Below are 21,154 nucleotides of genomic sequence, written 5' to 3' on the forward strand. Positions count from 1 at the left end.
TTTCTTTTCATATTCATAATTGGGATAATTGGGATAGTGTATGTACATATTCAAGGTTTTTTTTTTTTCATGATAAATGGATAATACACATCTTTAATCACATTACATAAATTACAAATTACTATGTGAAAGCTAATTTTTTTATTTCACAAACAAACAAAGAAAAAGGTGCCACACACCAATCCAATACCTAAATTATTATTTTAATTTGAAAGTTGGTAGTTTATTGTAAAGATTAGAAGTTTATTATTTATATATTTTAAGGACAATATTTAAGATAAATTTTAAAAATTTTAATATATAAATTTAATTGACATTAAGATTCTAAATTATGATAACAATTTATTTATACTAAATATTTTACAACGAAATCACATATCAATTTTAAAGTGGACCCGTTTTGAAGGTTCGTAGAACTAATAAATAATAAAGATGCTACATAGATGGATAGCTAAACCATAGAACTAATAAATAATAGAGATGCAAGATTAATGTCAACAGTGAATATATATATATATGTTAGAAAAAATAATAAAATCAAAACTAGAAAATAAAAATAATGAAAAATCTTGAAAATAAGAAATAATACTAGAAATAAAATTGAAAAGTAAATTAGGATTTTTAATTTTAATTTTATATTTGTATTAATTTTTTTTATTTTTTTTTTAATGTTCAAAACTAAAGTAGAGTATACATATTCATAGTTTTTTTTCTAAATCTTGTACCATAATAAATCAATGATACACATTTTTAAATTTAATAGTCAAATTACTGTGTGAAGATGAGTCTTTTATGATGTGTCATACACCAATTTCATACCTAAACCATGATCTAAAAAACAAATTATTATTATTAAATATAAATTTAAATAAAATAAACTAATAATCATTCTTTTCAATCATCATCCTCATTATATATATATATATATATATTGTTTGTCAAGTGGTCTGAGTTTATAAGAGATTTCTCTTACATCAAACTTGACCTATGCCTTGAGAAACCTCGACCTAAGGGACATCAAACTTGACCTATGGCTTGAGAAACCTCGAGCTAGGGACATTTAAGCCGTAAAAATCACCCAGAATTGCACCGCGCAATTCCCACACCTTGACCCGCACCCACCCTTAACATGACTAGAATCTAACCCACAAAATTTCAAACCGATAATCTGCACATAATAGAGTGACTTAACAATACACACTATCACCATCTATTTTACAAACCATAGACATTTTTATATTTTTATTTAATCTTTGAATAAACCTATTTTATTTTATAATAGAATATAAAATTATATACCTAATTATATACCTAACGTCCTAAACAAATAAGTGTAATTAAAATATAAAACTAAAAGTAAAAACGTCGATTTCCTAAAACTAGTCAATTCACGTAAGATCTAAGATTTGCTCCAATAATCGATAGATGAAGCTATATCCAACCTAATCGAAAGGGACTACTTTATCTTCTGGTCCAATTTTCAAGGAAAATAGGGATTCAGTAAAATAAAGAAAATTTAATTTAGATAAATTTTATTACAATTAATTGAGAATTAGATTGTAAAAATAATAAAATTAACATACATATATTCTCGTTTGTAAATTTAGATTGTAAAAATAATAAAATTAACATACATATATTCTCGTTTGTAAAAATAATAAAATTAAGCTACATATATTCTCAATTGTAAAAGTAATAAAATTAAGCTACATATATTCTCAATTGTAAAAATAATAAACTTAACATACATATTAAAAGTTTCCATGGTTATAAATAAATGAAATCAGCATTCAAATTTGACCTAACCAGTAACATGCTGAGTATCCCGTGAACAGTCTAGGGTTGAGGTTGGTGACTTTGACTAACGTGTTCACCTAAAAAAGAGTCAAGAAACACGCAACTGATGGTAAAAACAGATAAGAACGAACCAGGGTTCCGGGCATTGTGGAAACCGAGGTAAAAGTCTGTGATGAAATGTTAACCAGGGTAAAGTCTGTAATGAATTATTAACCACACCTTTCTGGTCTAATCTGATAATGATAATTATTTTTAGTATTTTTGTATGTGGAGAGGGGAAATGATTGATTAATGAAAGGTGCTGTACCATTCAGCGAGTTTATCTGCTACGGCATGATTCAAGCAGTGACATTTATAAGTTTTTTTTAAATGTTTGTTTCTCGTTGACGCGAAAGCGGGCAGCAAAAACGGCCCGAAAATCCACGGAAAACCATGAAAATGACGTGGAAATGATTCTATCCAGGCAATGGAAAAGAACACAGGTTCTCTCAATCTGACTCACCATAACAGACAAGCCATATCTCCCTTACGCTCTGTCTGACATTCCCATTTATCTCTGCGATACCAGCATTATTAATGAGCAAGTGTGACTGTATATAGCGATGTGATACCGTCAGTTAACAGAAATAGGAAGACCAGTGAGGGGGAGGGGGGAATCCCAAATGACGGAATCGACGAAGGGCGTCAATTAGGTATTAGGTAGGCCATATAAATGTAACATTATTTGGTGGGGGAAGCCAAAGAAGAAAGGAATAAAACAAAGGGAAGCCCTGGTGAGCGGCCGCGTGTATGGTTTCAATCCTTCCCGTGCGGAGGAGGGATCGATTCCACGACATTCAAGGAAGACAGAGAGGGCAGGCCAGAGTGGAGGAGGAGGTGGGGGCGATTTTTGAAGCCGCCGACGTTGGGTGGACGGGTGTATGTGCTTTTTAGGGTTGAGGGTTTTAGGGGCGAGTGAGTGAGGTTGTTTGGACTGGAATTGCAATTTCAACTGTAATGGCTTCCGATGATGTAGTGGGAGGGAGCAACGCAGTCGCATTCCGCCAAACTCCTCCGCTCTATGCAGAAAGCAAAGAAGCCGCTGTCTCCACGTTAGTGAATCTAGCCGAGGAAGCAAAGTTAGCGAGCGAAGGCGTGAAGGCACCTGGACATGCTGTTCTTACTGTCTGTAAATCACTATTTGCTGGTGGCGTAGCAGGTGGAGTGTATGTATCGAAAGCCTCCAAAATTTTTTCATCTTTATTTTTTGATTTTGTTCAAGTTAGTTTTGGACAAGATGCTTCCTATCATCGCTGTGCCGCTTTGGGTATATTACAATGCAGAATAGCTGGCTTACAACACTATAGGAAGATCCCTTGCAAGACTCTAGGAAGATCCCTTACAAAATCAAAATTAACTTTCGGTTGTCAATGAACGTAACCAATACAGTCCATGGTTTTCGGGGATGGTTCACGGCATGTCTAGCAATAGACATTTTTCCTAAAATATTTTCTCGTTGCCCATCTAAAATCCTCAATATGTATAATATAGTCAACATTGCAAAATTAACTTTTGGTTGCCTCTGAAACTAAGCAGTACTGTCCATCTTTTTCAGTGATGGTTCAGGGCGTGTCTATCAATGGACAAGTTCTTTGTTGATCTCCCATTTAAAAACTTCAAAAGTAAAAAATAAAGGTAACATTACTAAATTAGCTTTTGGTTGCCCGCTGAAATGAACCAGTACAGTCCATGGCGTCTCTGGCAATACATTTATTTATGTGATTTTGTTGATGTCCCATCTAAAACCCTTATTTTAAAGGCAACGTTACAATCTAACTTCCCAATGTGATACCCCGGTTGCTATGCCCGGCCACAGTGTGGTGAAGACATATTACTAGCAACCATGTAAGTTATTCGAGTGTTTTAAATGTTTCTACGATTTTCCAAAACCTATGTTGGAGGGATAATCTGCAGTATCTGCAGTGTGCATAAGTATGCATCTTGGCACCAATTTTCAGTATCTTTGCTCTGCCACAACCGGGAATTGAGCTTCACATTGTCTATGATTCCAAAGGTTGCTCTTTGCATTGAATTTAGTTGCCACACCCCTGCATGGTAGGTAAGCGCTTGGTGTGAAACCTTGCCAACCATTGTACTAAGTCCTTGGAAGCTTCTTTGACTCTGTTGAGTGGTCAGCATCCACCATCTATCATGAGGTGGGGCATTGTTTACAGCATGGCCTACTTAATTGCCACAGCGTCTATCATCAACTGGTTATCATCAGCCCTGTAGCAGCAGTGTGCCGGCCGCCTTTTTGACACTTCAAACCATGGTTGGAGATATAACAGTACCCACTTTCACCCAGCCGGTTATCTATGTCCCCACTTTCACCCAGCCGGTTATCTATGTCCTCACTTTCACCCAACCGGTTATCTGCTTACTCAGCCATTGTACTAAGATACTGTTCATGCTTGGCGTTGGGATCTTAATTTACAAGCAGGCATTGACTTGACTCTTGAGTTTTACTTTTCGATGCCTTTTTGCAGTACGCTTTTGGAGCTGATACCTACAGTATGGTAGTGCTGTTGGCATTTGATTCAAATATTGTGGTATAATGATTTCCAATCCTCAGGTCCAAAAGAAAGGCAGAACATTGGCCCGTGTTCAAATGCCCACTTAAAAAATCTGCTGTTTGGTATTCATGTGCCAGTACCAAATACCTGATTAGAAATGCCATTGGTATTGGGTCCATAACTTCAATAGTTATCTTGACTCAACTGTAGGCATTTGCAGCTGTATGTCCATAATGTCAGTAGCTACCTTGACTCAACTGTAGGCAGTTGCGGCTCTATTCCACATTACAATGCTTCTGCACTGTCATTTGCTCGACTGTATACACACAAAAACATTTCTTTATATCAAACTACTATGTTGGATGCATTGCATAACCCATTTTTTGATTCTTTTAGCTAAACATTTATCAGTGAAGTTTTATCCAGTCCAACGTTTTATGAAGTGGGGATGTGAAGCGTCATTTCCCAAAAATCTAGGAAGTGAAGCGTCTACTATATATATATATATTTGCATTTATATTAAAAAAAACATCCCAAATACCAAATTAGTTGTAGAAGACATGAAAACATGCATATTTTTACATAAATCAAAGATAGATATGGCATCCATGATTCCATTGTACATCAATGATTAATGATTCAAGCATCAACCATCTAGATTCTAGCAATTACAAACATACATCAAATTCTTAAGCATATCATAAAACATAAAACATTAGAAGATAAAATCATCAAACATTCAAGTAACTTATCTAGCAAGTGAGCAATTGTCAACGTGAGTCATGTCCGAAATTCAAATAATAATGTTTACAAAATAGGCCCACTTGGCCACCACCAAGACTCAAGTACACACTGAACTAGGAAGAGTAAGACAAAAAATTTCAAATTCACAACAAGACTACAAGTCTAATCTATGACAAAAGTAGTAAATTGTGAATATATCTACTAATCTCTCCTTCTTCCGCCACGAACAGCATGTGAGCCTCCACGTGGTGGCAATGAAGAAGATGGTGGCTCTGGAAGTTGTGGCACTGGCAATGGAACTGATGAAGATGAAGCCCCTATTGTTGGTGTTGAAGCATGGAACCTAAGAACCAAGGGATTAGATGGGGGTGGCGTCTAAACTCGATCATCATCATCCTGGATAAGAGCATCCTCCAATTGCTTTAATCGCAACACTCCATCCTCCAAATTGGGCTCCTCTGGATTTCTGTCTCAAACCTTAAGGTCTTTATTAGTCTTTGCATCATCACAGTTATGGGACAACAATCACAAGTTGTAGTGAACATAAACCAAGCTCTCTGCCCGGTCTAAACTTAGCCTGTTTCTTTTAACACTGTGGATGAAAGAGTAAGAGCTCCAACACCTCTCTGTAGAAGAAGTGTTTACCACTTGTGATAGCTCTCGCAATGCCAAAGTTTGTAGAAGTGGGGTAGCACCTCCATGTATGTTCCACCACTCAAGAGAAGAAAAATTCTCTTGATCTCTAATTGCATGCATGCTCCCAAATGGACCAATGCTAAGCGTATAGTTGCTCAAATGTTTCTGTATCATGGCAACCTCCTCCTCATCAGGGACTAATTTATCCATTGCTTTCATAGAACCTCTGGATCTAGGTGTGTTTTTCTCTAAGTTGCATGAAACGGGGAAATGGGTACGAGTTTCCGAAACGAGCATGGGTACGAAACGTGACCCCCCCAAATTTTGGAAACGGGGAAACACAATATATATATATATATATATATATATATATATATATATTAGGACATTTAAGAAATATGTGCAATCATAAAGCATATATGATACATTCTAAATTCTAATTTATTACATTATGATTAAATTGTCAATTGTCAATGCATAAACTATAAGTTTCTAAATTTACATCACATTTACTCATGAATGATCACATAATGAAAATAGCAATATCCAAAATCAACCACGAGAAATTTCTAATTTCTTATTTCGTGCTTGATTGGGAGTCTCCTCCTACATAGTTGAACGACCTTAGTGCTCTTGATTAAATACAAGTTCCATACCCTAGTAGCCTACGTGCTCTTGATTATTGGGAGTCTCCCCTGCATAGAGGGCTTGGTTCTCTTGATTAAATACAAGTTCGATACCCTAGTACATGACAAAATCCAATGGAAACATTGCAATCCCCCCAATCCTAAAATCCTGAAAAAAAGATAAGTCTGCTAGATTTTGAGTGAGATCTAAAATTCAACATTCTCCATATGAAATCCAATGAGGGCGAAACCACTCTCAAACATTCTGAGTCATTTCATGGTAATGTTAAAAATTTAAGTAAAAGGATGAAAATGAAAAATAAAGGAGAATGTCACTTTTACTTCAAGAATTTAACATTACCATGAACTGCATATCAACACTAGGGTCATAGGTTTGAACATTAGGCTGCCCCACTCAAAAAATCCTCTTTTTTATAACTTGAGAGGCATCTAGAAGCATCCAAAAGATATTTTAGTCGCCCAATAAAAGTCAAGTTAGAAGAGGAAACTCCACTGTACGACCTGGAAACGCGTTTCCGACCGTATTAGCCATGTTTCCTCCTCGAGAAATAGGCCAGTACGGCCGGAAACGAGTTTCCAGGCCGTACGATACGAGTTTCCTTGTTATCTGTTTTGTTTCCTGCAGGAAATGGACCCTTTTGCAACGTTTCCTGCAACTTAGGAACTTTTTCTCTTGCCCCCCCAGGTGCTGGTGTTGAGAGCCATGATGGATGATAATACTTAGGTGTAAGAGCATATGCTAAGGCATGCAATGGAACGTTTAGCATATCCCATCGTTTTCCACCTTTGCACGAATATAATTGTACAAGGTGATATCTCTATGCTCAACAATGTCTTTAATCTGCGCCAACATGCTATCCATTTGCTCATATTCCTCCCCAATTATTGGTCTATCTGAATCTGCAAACTTGATCATGTAATAAATTGGTTTGGTGAATTGCAAAACATATTTAATTTGTGACCAAAAGTATTGTCAAGAATAGTGTCCTTGTCTACATTAGCACCATATTTATCAGTGTTAATTTCCTCCCATGATTCAGAGGTCACCATATTAGTTAAAGCTTGTCTCACTTCATTAGCCTCTTAAAGGTGAGGTAATAACTTGCAAATCTTGTTTTTGCATAAGCAACTGCAACTTGGAGTAAATGCCATAAAAGTAGTTTACCCTTGTATGCCTTGTGATAAATGTAATGAGTTGCTTCCCTCTCTTGTAAACCTCATTAATCCATCCACATTTTTTATACTTCACAATATCATGCATCAAAAGGTTCAATGTGCAATGTGTCCACGAAGCACCTAGACCAAAAGATGTGTGGATGGGTATGCTCAATAATTTTTCTTGTCGCCTTACAATTCGCTGCATTATCATTGATCACTTGAACCACATTATTAGGACCAACATCTTTGATTGATTGCAATAGGAGATCTGCAATGTTTTGGGAAGTTGCACTGATGGAGAAGTCGTGACATGTAATAAACACTGCACCAATAGCAGAAACACCAAGAACATTTATCAAATGTTGGTTTCTAACATTTGTCTACCCATCTGATACAATGGATACCCCACAATCCACCCACTCATTTGTAAAACGTGTCAAAGCTCTTTGAACTTTTGCCTTTTCTCTTTCTAATAACATTGTTCTAGCTTTCTCATAGTTGGGGCTTTGTATCCTTTTGGGGTGTCATTGATGGCCTTAATCATATCATGCCAATAGGGAGAGCGAATCACATTGAATGGTACACCGCAAGCACAAAGAAACCGAACTATCTTTCCATCTACATCATCCCTCCCAACAAAATTCACGAAGATCCCCTATTGTTCTTCTACTTCTGGAGGTTGCAAAAGTACCATGAGGAGATGAGCTACCAAATCTAGAGGTGGCGCTTGATTCATAATGAGTTTTTTGTTTCTTGTTTTTTTGTTGTGCAACTTCCTCTATTTGGATGTATTTTCTTCTTTGTCCGGCTGAAACCTTTGGGCAAATTGTTATTCCCACGACACCCTTTTTGTCATCACTGTCCAACACCCCACAAAGATGCCTCCTCACACGGGTATATGAACCACTATATGGTTTTCCTCCATGACAACCATGAGGGCACAAAAACTTGTAGCTTCCACCACCTTTTCCCCCTTCAAGTTTGGTCACATAATTCCACAAGGGTGTCAATGCAGCTTTCCCCTCTAGCATTTCAATGTTCTCTTCATCCCGTTCCTCTTCAAAAACTTCTTCCTCTTCATACATTGGGTCACTCATATGGGGACCACTATCCTCTTGTTCTTCTTCCCTTCTATTCCTATTCCCGCTTGCCATCATGAAAACCAAAACTGGAATGATATATAGAAGCCAAAAGAACACCATTTTCGAATATGAATATAGATGGACAACCCACAATGAAATGAGCAAGAAGAAAGAAAGGGAAAGAGTAGGAGAGGGAGGAGAAAAAATACAAACAACAATGACAGAAAAATGAGGGGGTTTGGGGTTTGCACTTACCTTATCAACTCTTGTAGATGAAAAGCCATTCTTCACTCTTCCAAGCTCCTCCTTCTTCACTGTTCCTAGCTCCTCCTCCTTCATTCCTCCAAGCTTTCATCAAGACTATCTTCTCCAAGCTCTCTTCTCCTCTCCTCCTCTTCTCTTTTCTTCTCCAAGTCCTCTTCTCCTCTTTTCTCCAAGCTCTCCAAAAATAAAAGAGTGAGGAAATGAGCTGTATCCCCATGTATCATTTCCTTAACTCAACCTAAACCCACCCCTAACTCAATTTAGACAAAAAAAAGAAAAGTGTTTTTTTTTTTTGGGTCGGCCACGTGGAACCGCCCGTCGGCCATCAGATCCGCTTGGGATCCTTATGGATTCATGCCCGATCCAAGAACCGTGATGTCCAGCCCGATCCATGGTTATGGATTTCCAAATTGTGGATTCGAGAGTGGAACCCCCACGGATTTGTATGGGATGCGGATCTCGGTTTAGATCCGGGGGGAGGGGGCGTTTCGTGCAACACTGATCCAGTCTGACATGTAAATTGTTAGCATCCATCTGATCAGATCTTAGTCCATTTGCATAGGTTGCTAGAGGTATAGGGTGGAGGGGCCCAACTGAAGTGTCCATGCATTGGTGTTCACTTGCTGGGTATTTGAAGGGATGTGCAATGTTAGATAATTGCTGACACTCAACTGTCAAAATATACCAACTAGAAATGAGTTGACTTCCTTAGTTGTCCTTGATATGTGCATAAAATTGTGGCCTATCAATTATTCTGTTTCAAATCATTGGATCGCACATTTGGATGTTGCTTAGCAAGTAACAAAATGCTTCCATTAGACCCCCAACTTGGTGAGTCGTAATTGGGATAAGCAATTTATCTGTTTTGTTAGATTTTAAGCTTCTGTGGTTGTTTTTCGGAGTAGTATGATCCGGATTATCCACAGTATCATGTTCATTCTGTCGACGTTTCAAACCCCAAAGGGGGTCTTTAGAATATGATTGATAGTTCCTTGAGAGAAGAATCTTGCTACCAGAGTACAAATAAATAAATAAACCTAAATCTTGGTAAATTTCATATTGAAGGCAACATATGAATATTATAATAATTTAAGATTAATTATTTCAATTTTGATTTTAATATGGAGATTATTAATCATATTTATTTCCTTTGATTATAGGTTAGTTTTATTGTTTTAATTAGTTATCATTTCTCTTTTTATTAATTATTAATTTTCTCTTTTTATTTGTTTAACCAAAAAATATTTTAATTAATATAATTAATTCCTAAATTAATTTAATTAATTAATTTATAATTCTTTCTTTTTTAATATTTATTCAATATAATTAATTCCTCAATTAATTAAATTAATTAATTTATAATTCTTTCTATTGCTTTCATTTTTATTGTAGTTAATTAATCCTTAAGAAAGAAACATTATTGTTTAATTAATTCAATTAATTAGTTAATAATTTTATTTATTTGATCAATTAATTAACTAATTTAATTAATTTAATTCATAATTTTGTTTTATTTTATTAATATTATTTTCCTATTTTTATTTTAATTTTTATAATTTTATTTTATTTTATCAAATGTTATTTTCAGTTTTATTTTTATTTAATTTTTTAAAAAATTTAATTAATTAAAATTAAAATAATTTAATTATTTAAATTATTTTAATATAATCAATTAAAATAAAATAATTATCAAATTAATTAATTAATTAATTTAATTAATTAATTTGATTGATTAATTTAATTAATTAATTAGCTTAAAATTAATTAATTTATTAATTTTATTAATCCTCTAAATATCGAAAACCTATGATACTATGCTTCTAAAGGTTTCGAAGGATTTATATGTCTAATCAGGGGAAGCCAATTTCCACTAATCTCACTCCCATTGTCCCTATTGAGGTTTTGAGGAATTTTCATAATTTCGATGGCCTCTCTGATTTTTCTTTTTTGATAATTATCCTCTCTTGCAATTATTTTAGCGTCTTCTAGACACACATGATGTTTGGTTTTGGATGAGTGTTCTGCAAGGGCTGATGTACGTGATCTCCCATTCTTTATATCAGCTCCGTGCTCTTTAAGTCTTATTCTTAGAGACCGACCAGTTTCCCCAATATAACTCTTGCCACAAGAGCAATCAATCTTGTACACACCCTTGAGTTGTTGATGATCGATGTTATCCTTGACTGACCTCATCATTTGCCTTATTGTTCCACATGTTGTAAATTGAGTGTTTATGTTATTCTTTTTTAAAATTCTTGCAATCTTATCCGTAATCCCTTGGATGAATGGAAGGTATACTTTCCCACAATTTTCTTTCTCTTTCTTGTTTTCAGGAGGATTCTTAGAGTGGACCTTATCCTGAGCTCTTCTTATAATTTTTTAATATTAAACTCTTTGTATCCTAGGTCTTTGAAGACCGAGGTTAAATGTTCAATTTCCTCATTTAGGTGATCAGGGTCAGAAATCCTAAAAGCCCTAACAGCTAGAGTGTTTAAGACGCCAGATTTTTGGGAAGGATGATGGTATGAGTCAGCATGAAGATAGCTATCAGTATGAGTCTTCTTCCTATAGACCTGGTGCCCCAAAGTTCCATCCTCTTTTCTACTGATCAGAACATCAAGAAAGGGGATTTTACCGTCCTCTTCAAGCTCCATAGTAAACTTGATTTCAGGCGATATAGAGTTAAGATGATTGAAAAACTTCTCCAGTTCAGCCTTGCCATGAGTCCATTTTAAGTTTGTGTCATCAACGAATCTTTTCCACCAAGCTGGTTTCAACGAGTATGAGTCAAGGGCTTTTCTTTCAAAGTACTCCATGTATAGGTTGGCGACGATAGGTGAGAGCGGAGAACCCATGGCGACTCCCGATATTTGTTCATAATAATGGTCTTGAAAGCTGAAAAAAGTGGACTGTAAACAAATTTCTGCAAGCTTTGCTGTTTCAGGATCAGTGGCCATCTTTATAACATGAACAACTTCGTCCAGAGGAATCTTTGTAAACAAAGAAACCACGTCAAAACTTACTAGAATATCATCTTTATCCACCCTTTCATTCCTAATAAGATTTACAAAATCATTTGAGTCTTTTATAAAAGAGTTCGTGTTACCAACTAGAGGTTTTAGGATCTTAGCTACATACTTAGCTAATTCATAGGTCGGGGAACCAATGGTATTAACTATAGGTCTAAGAGGGACCCCCCCCTTGTGAATTTTTGGTAATCCATAGATTCGAGGTATAACTTCACAGGATGGGATCAACCTCTTTTTTATTTTATCTTCAAGGTTGGTTTCCATGATGGCTTTCTTGACTTGTTTTATTACCTTGGGAATAGGGTTGGAGCTGATTCTTCTATAACTCTCACAGTTTAAATGCTCATTCATCTTATGAATGTAATCTTCCTTATTTAACACAACAGTGGCCCCTCCTTTATCTGCCTTAAGAACAACTATCTTCTCATTATTACGAAGAGATCTAAGAGCCTCCCGTCCCTCTTTATTTAAATTACTCCTTGGCCGCTTAGATTTCAACATGACTAGGGAACATTCCTGTCTTAATATCTCCTTATTATTTAATGAGAGGCCCTGAGTCCCGTTCTCAATGTTGCAGATGATGCTTTCAAATGGAATGTTCTTAGGAGAAACCGCGAATCCCAATCCTTTACTAAGGGTATTAATCTCTTCAGGTGTGAGCATTATGGATGAGAGATTAACTACTCTCTTATCATGCTTCTTAGATCCTGCCTCATGCTGATTATCAACCGCAGCACTATCACTTATAATTTTACCTTCTATGTACTTTCTGCTCTTATATTTATAACCATTTACCTCATTTATGATTCTTGTAGCATTAGTGCTGCCATTTATTATGGTCCTAATACCATTTTTGTTTATGATTCCACTGTTCTCAACCCCAGAATTAACATTGCTGGAAATCACGCTGTAACCAGCCCTGTCATTCACAGCATTTTTAAAGAATTATGACTTTGAAACTGCAGGGCTTTAGTTTTCAGTCAACTTCTTCTAGTTACAGATAAAGTTATTCTTTCAGACGCCACTCATAATAGACGATAAAGCTAGTTACAGATAAAGTTATTCTTTCAGACGCCACTCATAATAGACGATAAAGTTATTCTTACAGATGCCACTCATATTTGCAACATAGCAAAATTTACGTGGGCGATAGAGCCAATTTTTTTCCTGGCAAATAGTGTATGTCTTCCTATACTATTTTACTTGGCATTTTAACTTAGATTTTGTTTTTTCTACGTGGTTCATGCTCCCCTGAAATCAGTGACCGCAACGTCCATGGAATAATTGCACCAGGCAGATCTACCCAAAATGATCACTTCCTGCCAGCTCAACCTGTGACCTCTCAATAGCATAGGTGCTTTAATGACAGGGACTCAACCAAAGTGAGCTAGCCCTCGGGGCTTGGATTTTAACTTAGATATTAGGGTGTTTTCTCTAAAAACTTATAGTTGGGTATTCAATTCTCATGGAATTTCACATTTGCAAGATATGACACTGTATCAACTCTTAAGTCAAATGCAGCTGTAACTTGCTTAGTGAATCTGGGCCTTCACTAATACTTATTCAGAGATCTTTGATTTGCTAATTGTCTCTTTACTCATGACTTGGCCTTGCCTACTTTTCTATTGAATGTGAGCCGTCTCCACCTTGGCCATGTATGGTAAAAACAAACCATGAACTCTAGATCATATCTGTTCTTTTTAATTGTTAATCAGTGAAGAGAGCATGGTGATTACCATTCCATATATTTAAGAAAAATGATTTTCAATGAAGTTTCAAACTGAATTGAAGCTGTTGCTATATGATGTTCAACCAAATTTTCTTGACCCATGTTCGTACAAGCTTTACATTTAGTTAAAAAACAACCGATTGCCATCTTAGTTGTAGTTGTTTTTTACTTCTACATTTGTTCATTTTTATCTGAATATAATGGCTTTACCCATGTAGCCTTTTTTATCAGAAATATTGGAACATGCTGTATCTGTCTCACTCATTCACATTTTTTATTTTCAGGTCTCGTACAGCTGTAGCCCCTTTAGAACGACTTAAAATTCTACTTCAGGTAGAGTATTTAGTGACTAATGTTAAATCATATGTATTGTGCTACTTTTGACATGTCCCTTATTTTCAAATTTCTAGTTGAAGGATGTCATTGCAGTGAAAGATGTTTTCTCAGTATGGTGGGTTAGTTAAAATTGTAGGAGCATTTCATAAGTTTTTTGACTCCTAAGCATTTCATTATTCTCAAAGCATTTAAACTGAATGATGTGTTGATTAACTTCCAAGGCTCTTATCATACCACAGTAATTCCTCAGTACTGAAATTTGTGTAACATTTAGTTAAAAATTATCATACCACAGTAATTCCTCAGTACTGAAATTTGTGCAACATTTAGTTAATAAAATGAAAGGATATCAATATCACAAATTACCAAAGCTTGAAAGTTATCAACCAGCCTGCTGAATACATCATGTATAGCACCTCAAGGGAAAACGTTTAGCATCTTTGACTAGAATACAAAAGTACAATGAGTACAATGCCCATAGACAAACTAAATTATAGATTGAATTTGTAGTATACAATTGTTTTTTCTTTATTTGAAAAAAGCTTTATATTTGATATTTCATAGAGGAAATCAAAACATACAGTAATAGCCTTTCAGCTCAAAAAGGTACAGCACCTGTCTTCCACTATCCTAGGAAAGTATTTATTAGTCTTCCCATAGAAGCTGACTGAACATGTCAAATCATCATTACATGCTTTGAGATAATGGTCTTCCAGACCCATAAGAATCTCTATCCTATTCAAATCAAATCCAGAACATCAATTTCTTCTTGAAGATTTAGAAAAGGAAATTTGTTAGTGTATGCTTGTTTTTGTATTGTAGTAATACAGTTAGTTCTATTGAATGGATTTTTCGCTGTTTGGATGTAGAAGTTAGCTAAATATACTATAAAATTTCAATATAATCCTTTACAAAACTCTCTTCATGTGTTTATGGTGAATCATGTAGAGGAGAGTGCTTATTAATGAAAAAATTAAAAAGAAAGTCCTGAAACATATGGAAAGTGCGGATGGAAGTTTTTGTTTTGATACATTTTGTTTAGGATGAATTGAGGTTGGTGTAGGAACTGAGTGGAAGTAGAAGTCTTTCTGCAAATTTGCTAGCGTCTGACTGTAAGGTGACTAGCTATTTTGGAATGGTTTGCTTCTTTTACTAACTATAGCTGTCCAGGTCAAGGTGCATAGAGTGTGTCAAGCTTGTATAACAACCTCTTTCAATGTGGTCAGCCTTTATGCTCATACATTCAACTTGTAAAGTTGTAATTGACTTAGTGAATTGATGATCTTTACAAAGTCCTTGTTGACATGGTACACAATGTCAAAAGCTGTGAATACTTGACATGTCTCTAACAAGGTAGTTGATGTATTGATTTGTGGTTGAGGTGAAATTCTTTTACTATGTACTTTGATCCCTTGTAATGAGCCTTAGGACTATCTCATGCAAGAATTCACGAGAATGTAGGCAACCATGTTGGTATATAGAGGAGATTAATATTTGATAATAGATAAAAGATGCAATGCTATGAAAATTGTCGAGTTGATGTACACAAATAAATATATAGGAAGGGACATGACCTGTCACATGATTTGAAGTTTTGAGGTCCTCCTAGGGATGCTTCACCATTGAAGCATAAGAGGAGATGAGATGAAAAGATTTTCAAAGCTCAAAGCAATACTAACATATTTTAGGTATATTGATCCATCTAAATTTAATTTTTAATGGAATTATCTATTGAAATGACATTAAAATAATGCTCTTGTCATTATCACTTCAAGAATTCTTTTGAAAATTGATCATATTATTATTTTGAGTACTCAGGCAGTGAATTTTTCAACTATTTATAAAATGATATGACTATTAATGTCTTGGCGAGTTAGAATGATTTTCATGATGGGGATGCCAAAAATGTTTAACTTTAAAATGTTTCAACTTTGTTTGTGTTCAAAAATGGCATTTCTATTGCAAATATAGAGATAACTGGAATATAAAGTTAAGCACAACAAAAATAAAGATTAAAAACACAAAAAATAGTTTTGGCACGTGCATACCCTTGGGTGGATTGCACATCCAAATGTAGATAATGGAGCAGGATTTCTCCACATAAACTTGTGGATTGTATTAAGTAACATGGTAGATACAAATGAGAATGGAAACCTCTATTTATACCAAAATAGGTAAAAGCCCAACCTTAAAACTTGAGTTACTAATAAAAGAGACGGGGCACTTATTACATTAAAGTGGCCTTTTACTAATATTGAAGTGTGGTGCTAAAAAGGCCTAGGATAAAAACCCTATCAAAAAATGAGCTTCCATACAAAATAACTTAATACCTTATGTTACGCCTTGTTGACCACTTTGTGTCAACGACCCCATAGCAATACACCCTTTTTTTTGCAAAAGGGATCTATCATGTTCGAGTGATCGCATCATTTAGATTTCATCATCAGTTGGTAGTTTGTTAAAGATGTAAACCCATTATGCATGGTTATAATGTAAATGATCTTAGCAAGACCATCATGTATGTAACGACCTAGGTAAGCATAGTATTTTGATGACGATTTCTACTTTAGGAGGTTTTTTGTCTCATTTATTCATCTATGTCTTTAGATACAAATGATCGACATAGTTTTTCCCTCCAACCTCACCCCAAAGCTAGGATGGATTTTGTCGTCAAGATATTAAGTGAGTCCTAGTGTTTTTTTATCGAGTCATTGTAAAAGTAATTTGGGAATAAACTTAGCTAATTGGCTAAATTATTTTATTATAGATTACGTGATCTACTAGATCATATTTTGTGTCGCAGAAATGGGTAAATTTTGAGGGTGTATGACGAATGGGTGTTCTCCCTTCATGTATTAAATTGTAAAATCTTCATGTAAAAAATATTTAGTGCATGGTCTCTCATAGTTAGACACCATGGTTGAATATTAGAGGGTTGGAAAAATTATTAATCCCCTCATCAGTTAATTAATTAAATTTTCTGGCAAAATTAAATTAAAATCCTTCGCTAGAAATTTAATTAATTTTGTGTCATAGGTAAAATTAAATTCTCCAATGGTGAAATTCGTGGGTTTTAAAGAAGTTAATTTTTGGAGGTCCTTGACCAAGGGAATATTGAGGAAATCAAGAAATTTTGGACCCTTGGGCCTTGGTGGTTAAGTCAAAGTCAAAATTTTGAGGAAATTAACTCAAAATAATTAATTTTGAGTTAATTAAAAATCAATTAAATGATAAATTCGATTTTTCCTCAAAAATTAAATAATTTCGATGGTGATGATTAAAGATTAATTAAATCTTTATGAACGATTGAGATTAATTTGACAAGGATCAAGCCAACTAGCCGTTGGAGATTTTACCTATAAATTAGAGGTCAGTGTCAGTCTGTCTTTTCATCCGATCTTTGAATCGTGTACTAAGCTCTCAAGCTCTCTTGTATACTTTTTTTGAATTAATGCAAAAGTCTTTGGGGTTTCAACGTGCGGTGGTGTTCCTCTTCATGAATTTATGGTAACATTGTTTTAATTCCTGCTTAATATTATGTGAAAACTATCAATCAATAGCTCTCTTAGAATAATCTGAATACAGGTATCTTATTCAGTTTGTGGGATCTAGGGTAACATTTTTAATTTTGAATGAAGTAGCATGTATCTTTATTTCTTCAAAATTTCATTGTTGTTCTATTTCTCTACTTGGTTGGATGGTTGATCTAGTGTTTGCAAGAGACCTCTCAGGTTTTCATTGAGCGTTTGGGGATAGTCCTTGGTTGGACAAGCCAACTCTCAGTATATATTTTCTGAAGAGTTTACTTCATATAAGCTCTAGGACTTATCTCAAGATAAATTCTTTTTCTGCAGGGTGTTTTTTTGGGCTAGTACCTCTCTAAAAACTAAAATTTATCTTTTAAATATTTGTGGAAAAATTGATAGATCTAGCTATTGAGAGCCTTAGAGAATCAGATCTGGGAGAGGAGTTGGACTCATACTCAGATTTGATAGATCTACAACCTTTGTGCATAGATCTATAAATTTTTTATTTCTGATCTTTTTTCTTTGTAACTTGGGTTTTTGGAGTTTTATTTATTTTTGTATGTATGGGTTATGGGTATTTTGTTTTTGGTTTTTTTGCAGGTGCAGATTTGAAAGAAAAGTTTAATTTGAAGCTAGATCTAGACCTTGGAGGGCAAGATCTTGCCTCAAGATCATTTGGCAGGGATTTTATTTAAAATTACTTTTAGTCCGAGGGTTTCAAATTCAGATTTGAGGTTTTTTTAGGAACAAATTTTAAAGTGGAAATATGTTGACTTGAAATTTAAATTTCTGGGCAATTTTTGTTTAAATATTTTCATAAATTTCTGGGATTCTACGGTTACCATTTGCTAGCCCGAAGCCCCTTAAAATTTTGTTGTGTCCTCTATCTGCATTTTTCCTCGTCTCTGCTTGCTAGCGTGCTCTTGTCTGCATCCTCCTTTTCCATGTCGTTTTCTCCTTTCTCCCTCTTTCGTGTGGGTTTCTCTCTGCTTGCGCTTTGGGATTTCTCCTCATCTCTGCGTTTTCCCTACTCGTCATACTCTCTACGATCGCTTACCTCCTCGGTCCCTTTCCCATGTCCGCTGTTAATCTGCAGTGCCTCCTCAACCCTCGCTTTCTTTTCTGCTCCTTCATCATTCCCTCGCTTCCATACTCCTCTCTGCAATCGCATCTCTCATTCTTCAACTTGCAACCTTCCCCTGCTACGTTCCTATCTGTTGCCTACAACTCCATCCCTTTCGCGACTTGCAAACCTGCGTATTTCCTTCCTTTGTCGCTGCTCGAGCTCCTTTGAGCTTTTCTCCCTCAACCCTGCGCTCCTCGAACTCTCTCCCTCGCTGTCGCTGTCAAGCCTGCATACAAACACTCTATTCACTTTTCATTTTTTTATTTTTAATGCTTTTGTGTTGATTTCGTTAGGGTTAGGCTTCTATTAATTCGGTTTTTTTTTAGGTTTGCTTTTCACATTTTGTTTTTGTTTTGACTTTTGTTTAATTTAAAAAGAAACTCTAAAATTTTGATTTTAATTTTTTTTAGTGTGTGACTTTGATTTTTTTAGGGATAGAATTTCATTTTATTTTTTATTTTATTTTTGCTGTTCCTTTTTGTTTTGATTTTTAACGACATTTTGATTTTGTTTGAGATAAAAACAAAAATTAAAAAAAATTCCATTTCCATTTTTTTAACGTGACTTTGATATTTTTAAAGAATTAAATCAAAAGAGAACTTTATGCTTTCACATTAAAATTTTAAGTTTTTATATGGCCTTTCGCCCATTAAAAATTTAATTCATTAAGTCTTTTGATTTTTTTTTTACATTTGTCACATTAATTTTATAAACTTTAGCACATTAAAATTTACCTAAGGAATAATTAAATTTATAATCTAAATTTCCTTTTTGGGTTTTTTTGTGTTAGGTGTTTGGGACTTTAAAATTTGAAGGGAAAGTTTTGTGGTATTAATTTTTTTTAAATTTCTCTATAGTCAAACACATTTAAATAATTTTTTAAATCGTCTCTAAAGATTGACTATAGGAAAACAACAATTTTTCCTGGATTTGGGTCATCTAAGAAAAATCATTTTAATTCTGGAATTGTTAAGTGTTTAGCATTTAAATTTCGTAGTTCTTCATGGTATTTAATTTTTTTCGAAATTTAATTGCTTAAGTCTTTGCATGCTAAGTTTTTTTGAACATTCCTAGATTGCTCTTCGTTTAAAGTAGCTCTAAGCGTGATTTAATTACTTGAATTATTTGATGTTTATTGCATGTTAAATATTTTGCAAATATTTGTAATTATTAAAGTACTCTATCATGGAATTGTGATAAATTGCATATCTTTTGTTTCCTAAACTGAGATTTTTTTGAGCATCAAATATTAAATTGTGAAGAAGCTTTTGTTCTCTTTGAGCTATAATTGCATTTGAAAGAATTTAGAAGATTTGAAGTAAGCTTGTGGTTTAATTGTGTTATTTTAAGAGGTTTATCTTTCAATCTTTGTCTAGTGAAGCGAACTTTTCATTTTGGTGATTAAGAGCTTTCATAGATTGTGACGTAAGCATTTCTAATCCTTGAATCTAACTTCATCTCATCTTCTAACCATATCGTGCACTTGCATATTAAGTTAGTTTTGCATAATTAAAATTTACTTTCAAACATAAGCTTGGTTGATAGAGAGATAGGTACCCATCCATCTTTGCTTGAGAAGTCTGTTTTTAATAGTAGTTAAAACGGTGACCTTGCAGTCGTCAGAGCCACAACTCTTTGCAGCGCCGGAGGCACCAAATATGTTAGATTTTCAGGATAGGTATCGTTAATCACACCTTAGTGTGCTTCACCTTATCTTCTCTGCCAATTACTACGAAATCAGGCTCAATATAGAAATGATCGAAGGGTTAAAACTTAGATAGGCATTTAACTAAAATTGACCAAGATTCCTGTATCTCACACTAGTTTTAGGATCTGCATTTCATATAAGATAGTTATTCATCCAAGCAACAGTTGCTAATCAATTACTTGGTTCTAAATTTCCTAGCAAGATTGTTGACTCCACAAGGCATTGGTAACAATTGTTAAAATCTAATCAAATCCTATAAGTCTTGCTAAATCTTAATCAAGTACTTGGTTGCTTCACTGTGTCTCCCGAACTGGTTGATTTCCAACTAGTTATGCTTCTTTCCATTTCCCTAGGGTCTACCCCCCTTAGTTTGCTGTAGGGAGACAACTTAAACGAAGAGATGGGGGATTAGGGTGACAACCCCTGATCTGAGCCATTGTCGTGTTGCCTGGACATTCTATGTGACAACATTTTTTGGCGCTATTGCCGGGGACCAATTTATTGGACCTTGGCTTTACGACAATTCTCATCTTCTATCCTTCATCTTTCATCTCAAGTGTCTGAGTTAGATTTTTGTCCAAGTGTCATCTCTACTTTAATCATTTCCTTAAAGTGTTTGCACTAGAAGAAATTCAAGTACCCTGATTAATCCCACTCGAGATCCTGAAAAGGATTTTAAAGTTCGATTAAACAGGCTCTCTTCTCGTGCACATCTTGATAATCTTAGACAAGAAGCTCTCTCTGATACCCATTCGCTTTTTTCAGATCCCATTCAGCAAGACATCATGGATGACTTGTATCTTCTTTGTAATTTTGCTA

The 21,154-nt window shown here is 34.8% G+C and overlaps 1 protein-coding gene across 1 annotated transcript in view; it reads left to right on the forward strand.

The window, feature by feature from the left end:
* The first annotated feature begins 2,358 nt into the window (after positions 1 to 2,358).
* The window catches only part of LOC149157953 (mitochondrial adenine nucleotide transporter ADNT1-like), an 88,085-nt gene continuing 69,289 nt past the window's right edge, over positions 2,359 to 21,154 (forward strand). The window contains exons 1-2 of the mRNA XM_089436058.1: positions 2,359 to 3,002; positions 13,923 to 13,971. Of these exons, the coding sequence (XP_089292184.1) occupies positions 2,794 to 3,002; positions 13,923 to 13,971 (258 nt within the window). The 5' untranslated portion in view covers positions 2,359 to 2,793. The remainder of the gene's footprint in view (positions 3,003 to 13,922; positions 13,972 to 21,154) is intronic.

The sequence above is a fragment of the Pinus tabuliformis genome, chromosome 5_2 (assembly GCF_031772625.1).
Source record: "Pinus tabuliformis cultivar Carrire ecotype Pingquan chromosome 5_2, CPIR1, whole genome shotgun sequence".
Classification (NCBI taxonomy): Eukaryota; Viridiplantae; Streptophyta; class Pinopsida; order Pinales; family Pinaceae; genus Pinus; species Pinus tabuliformis.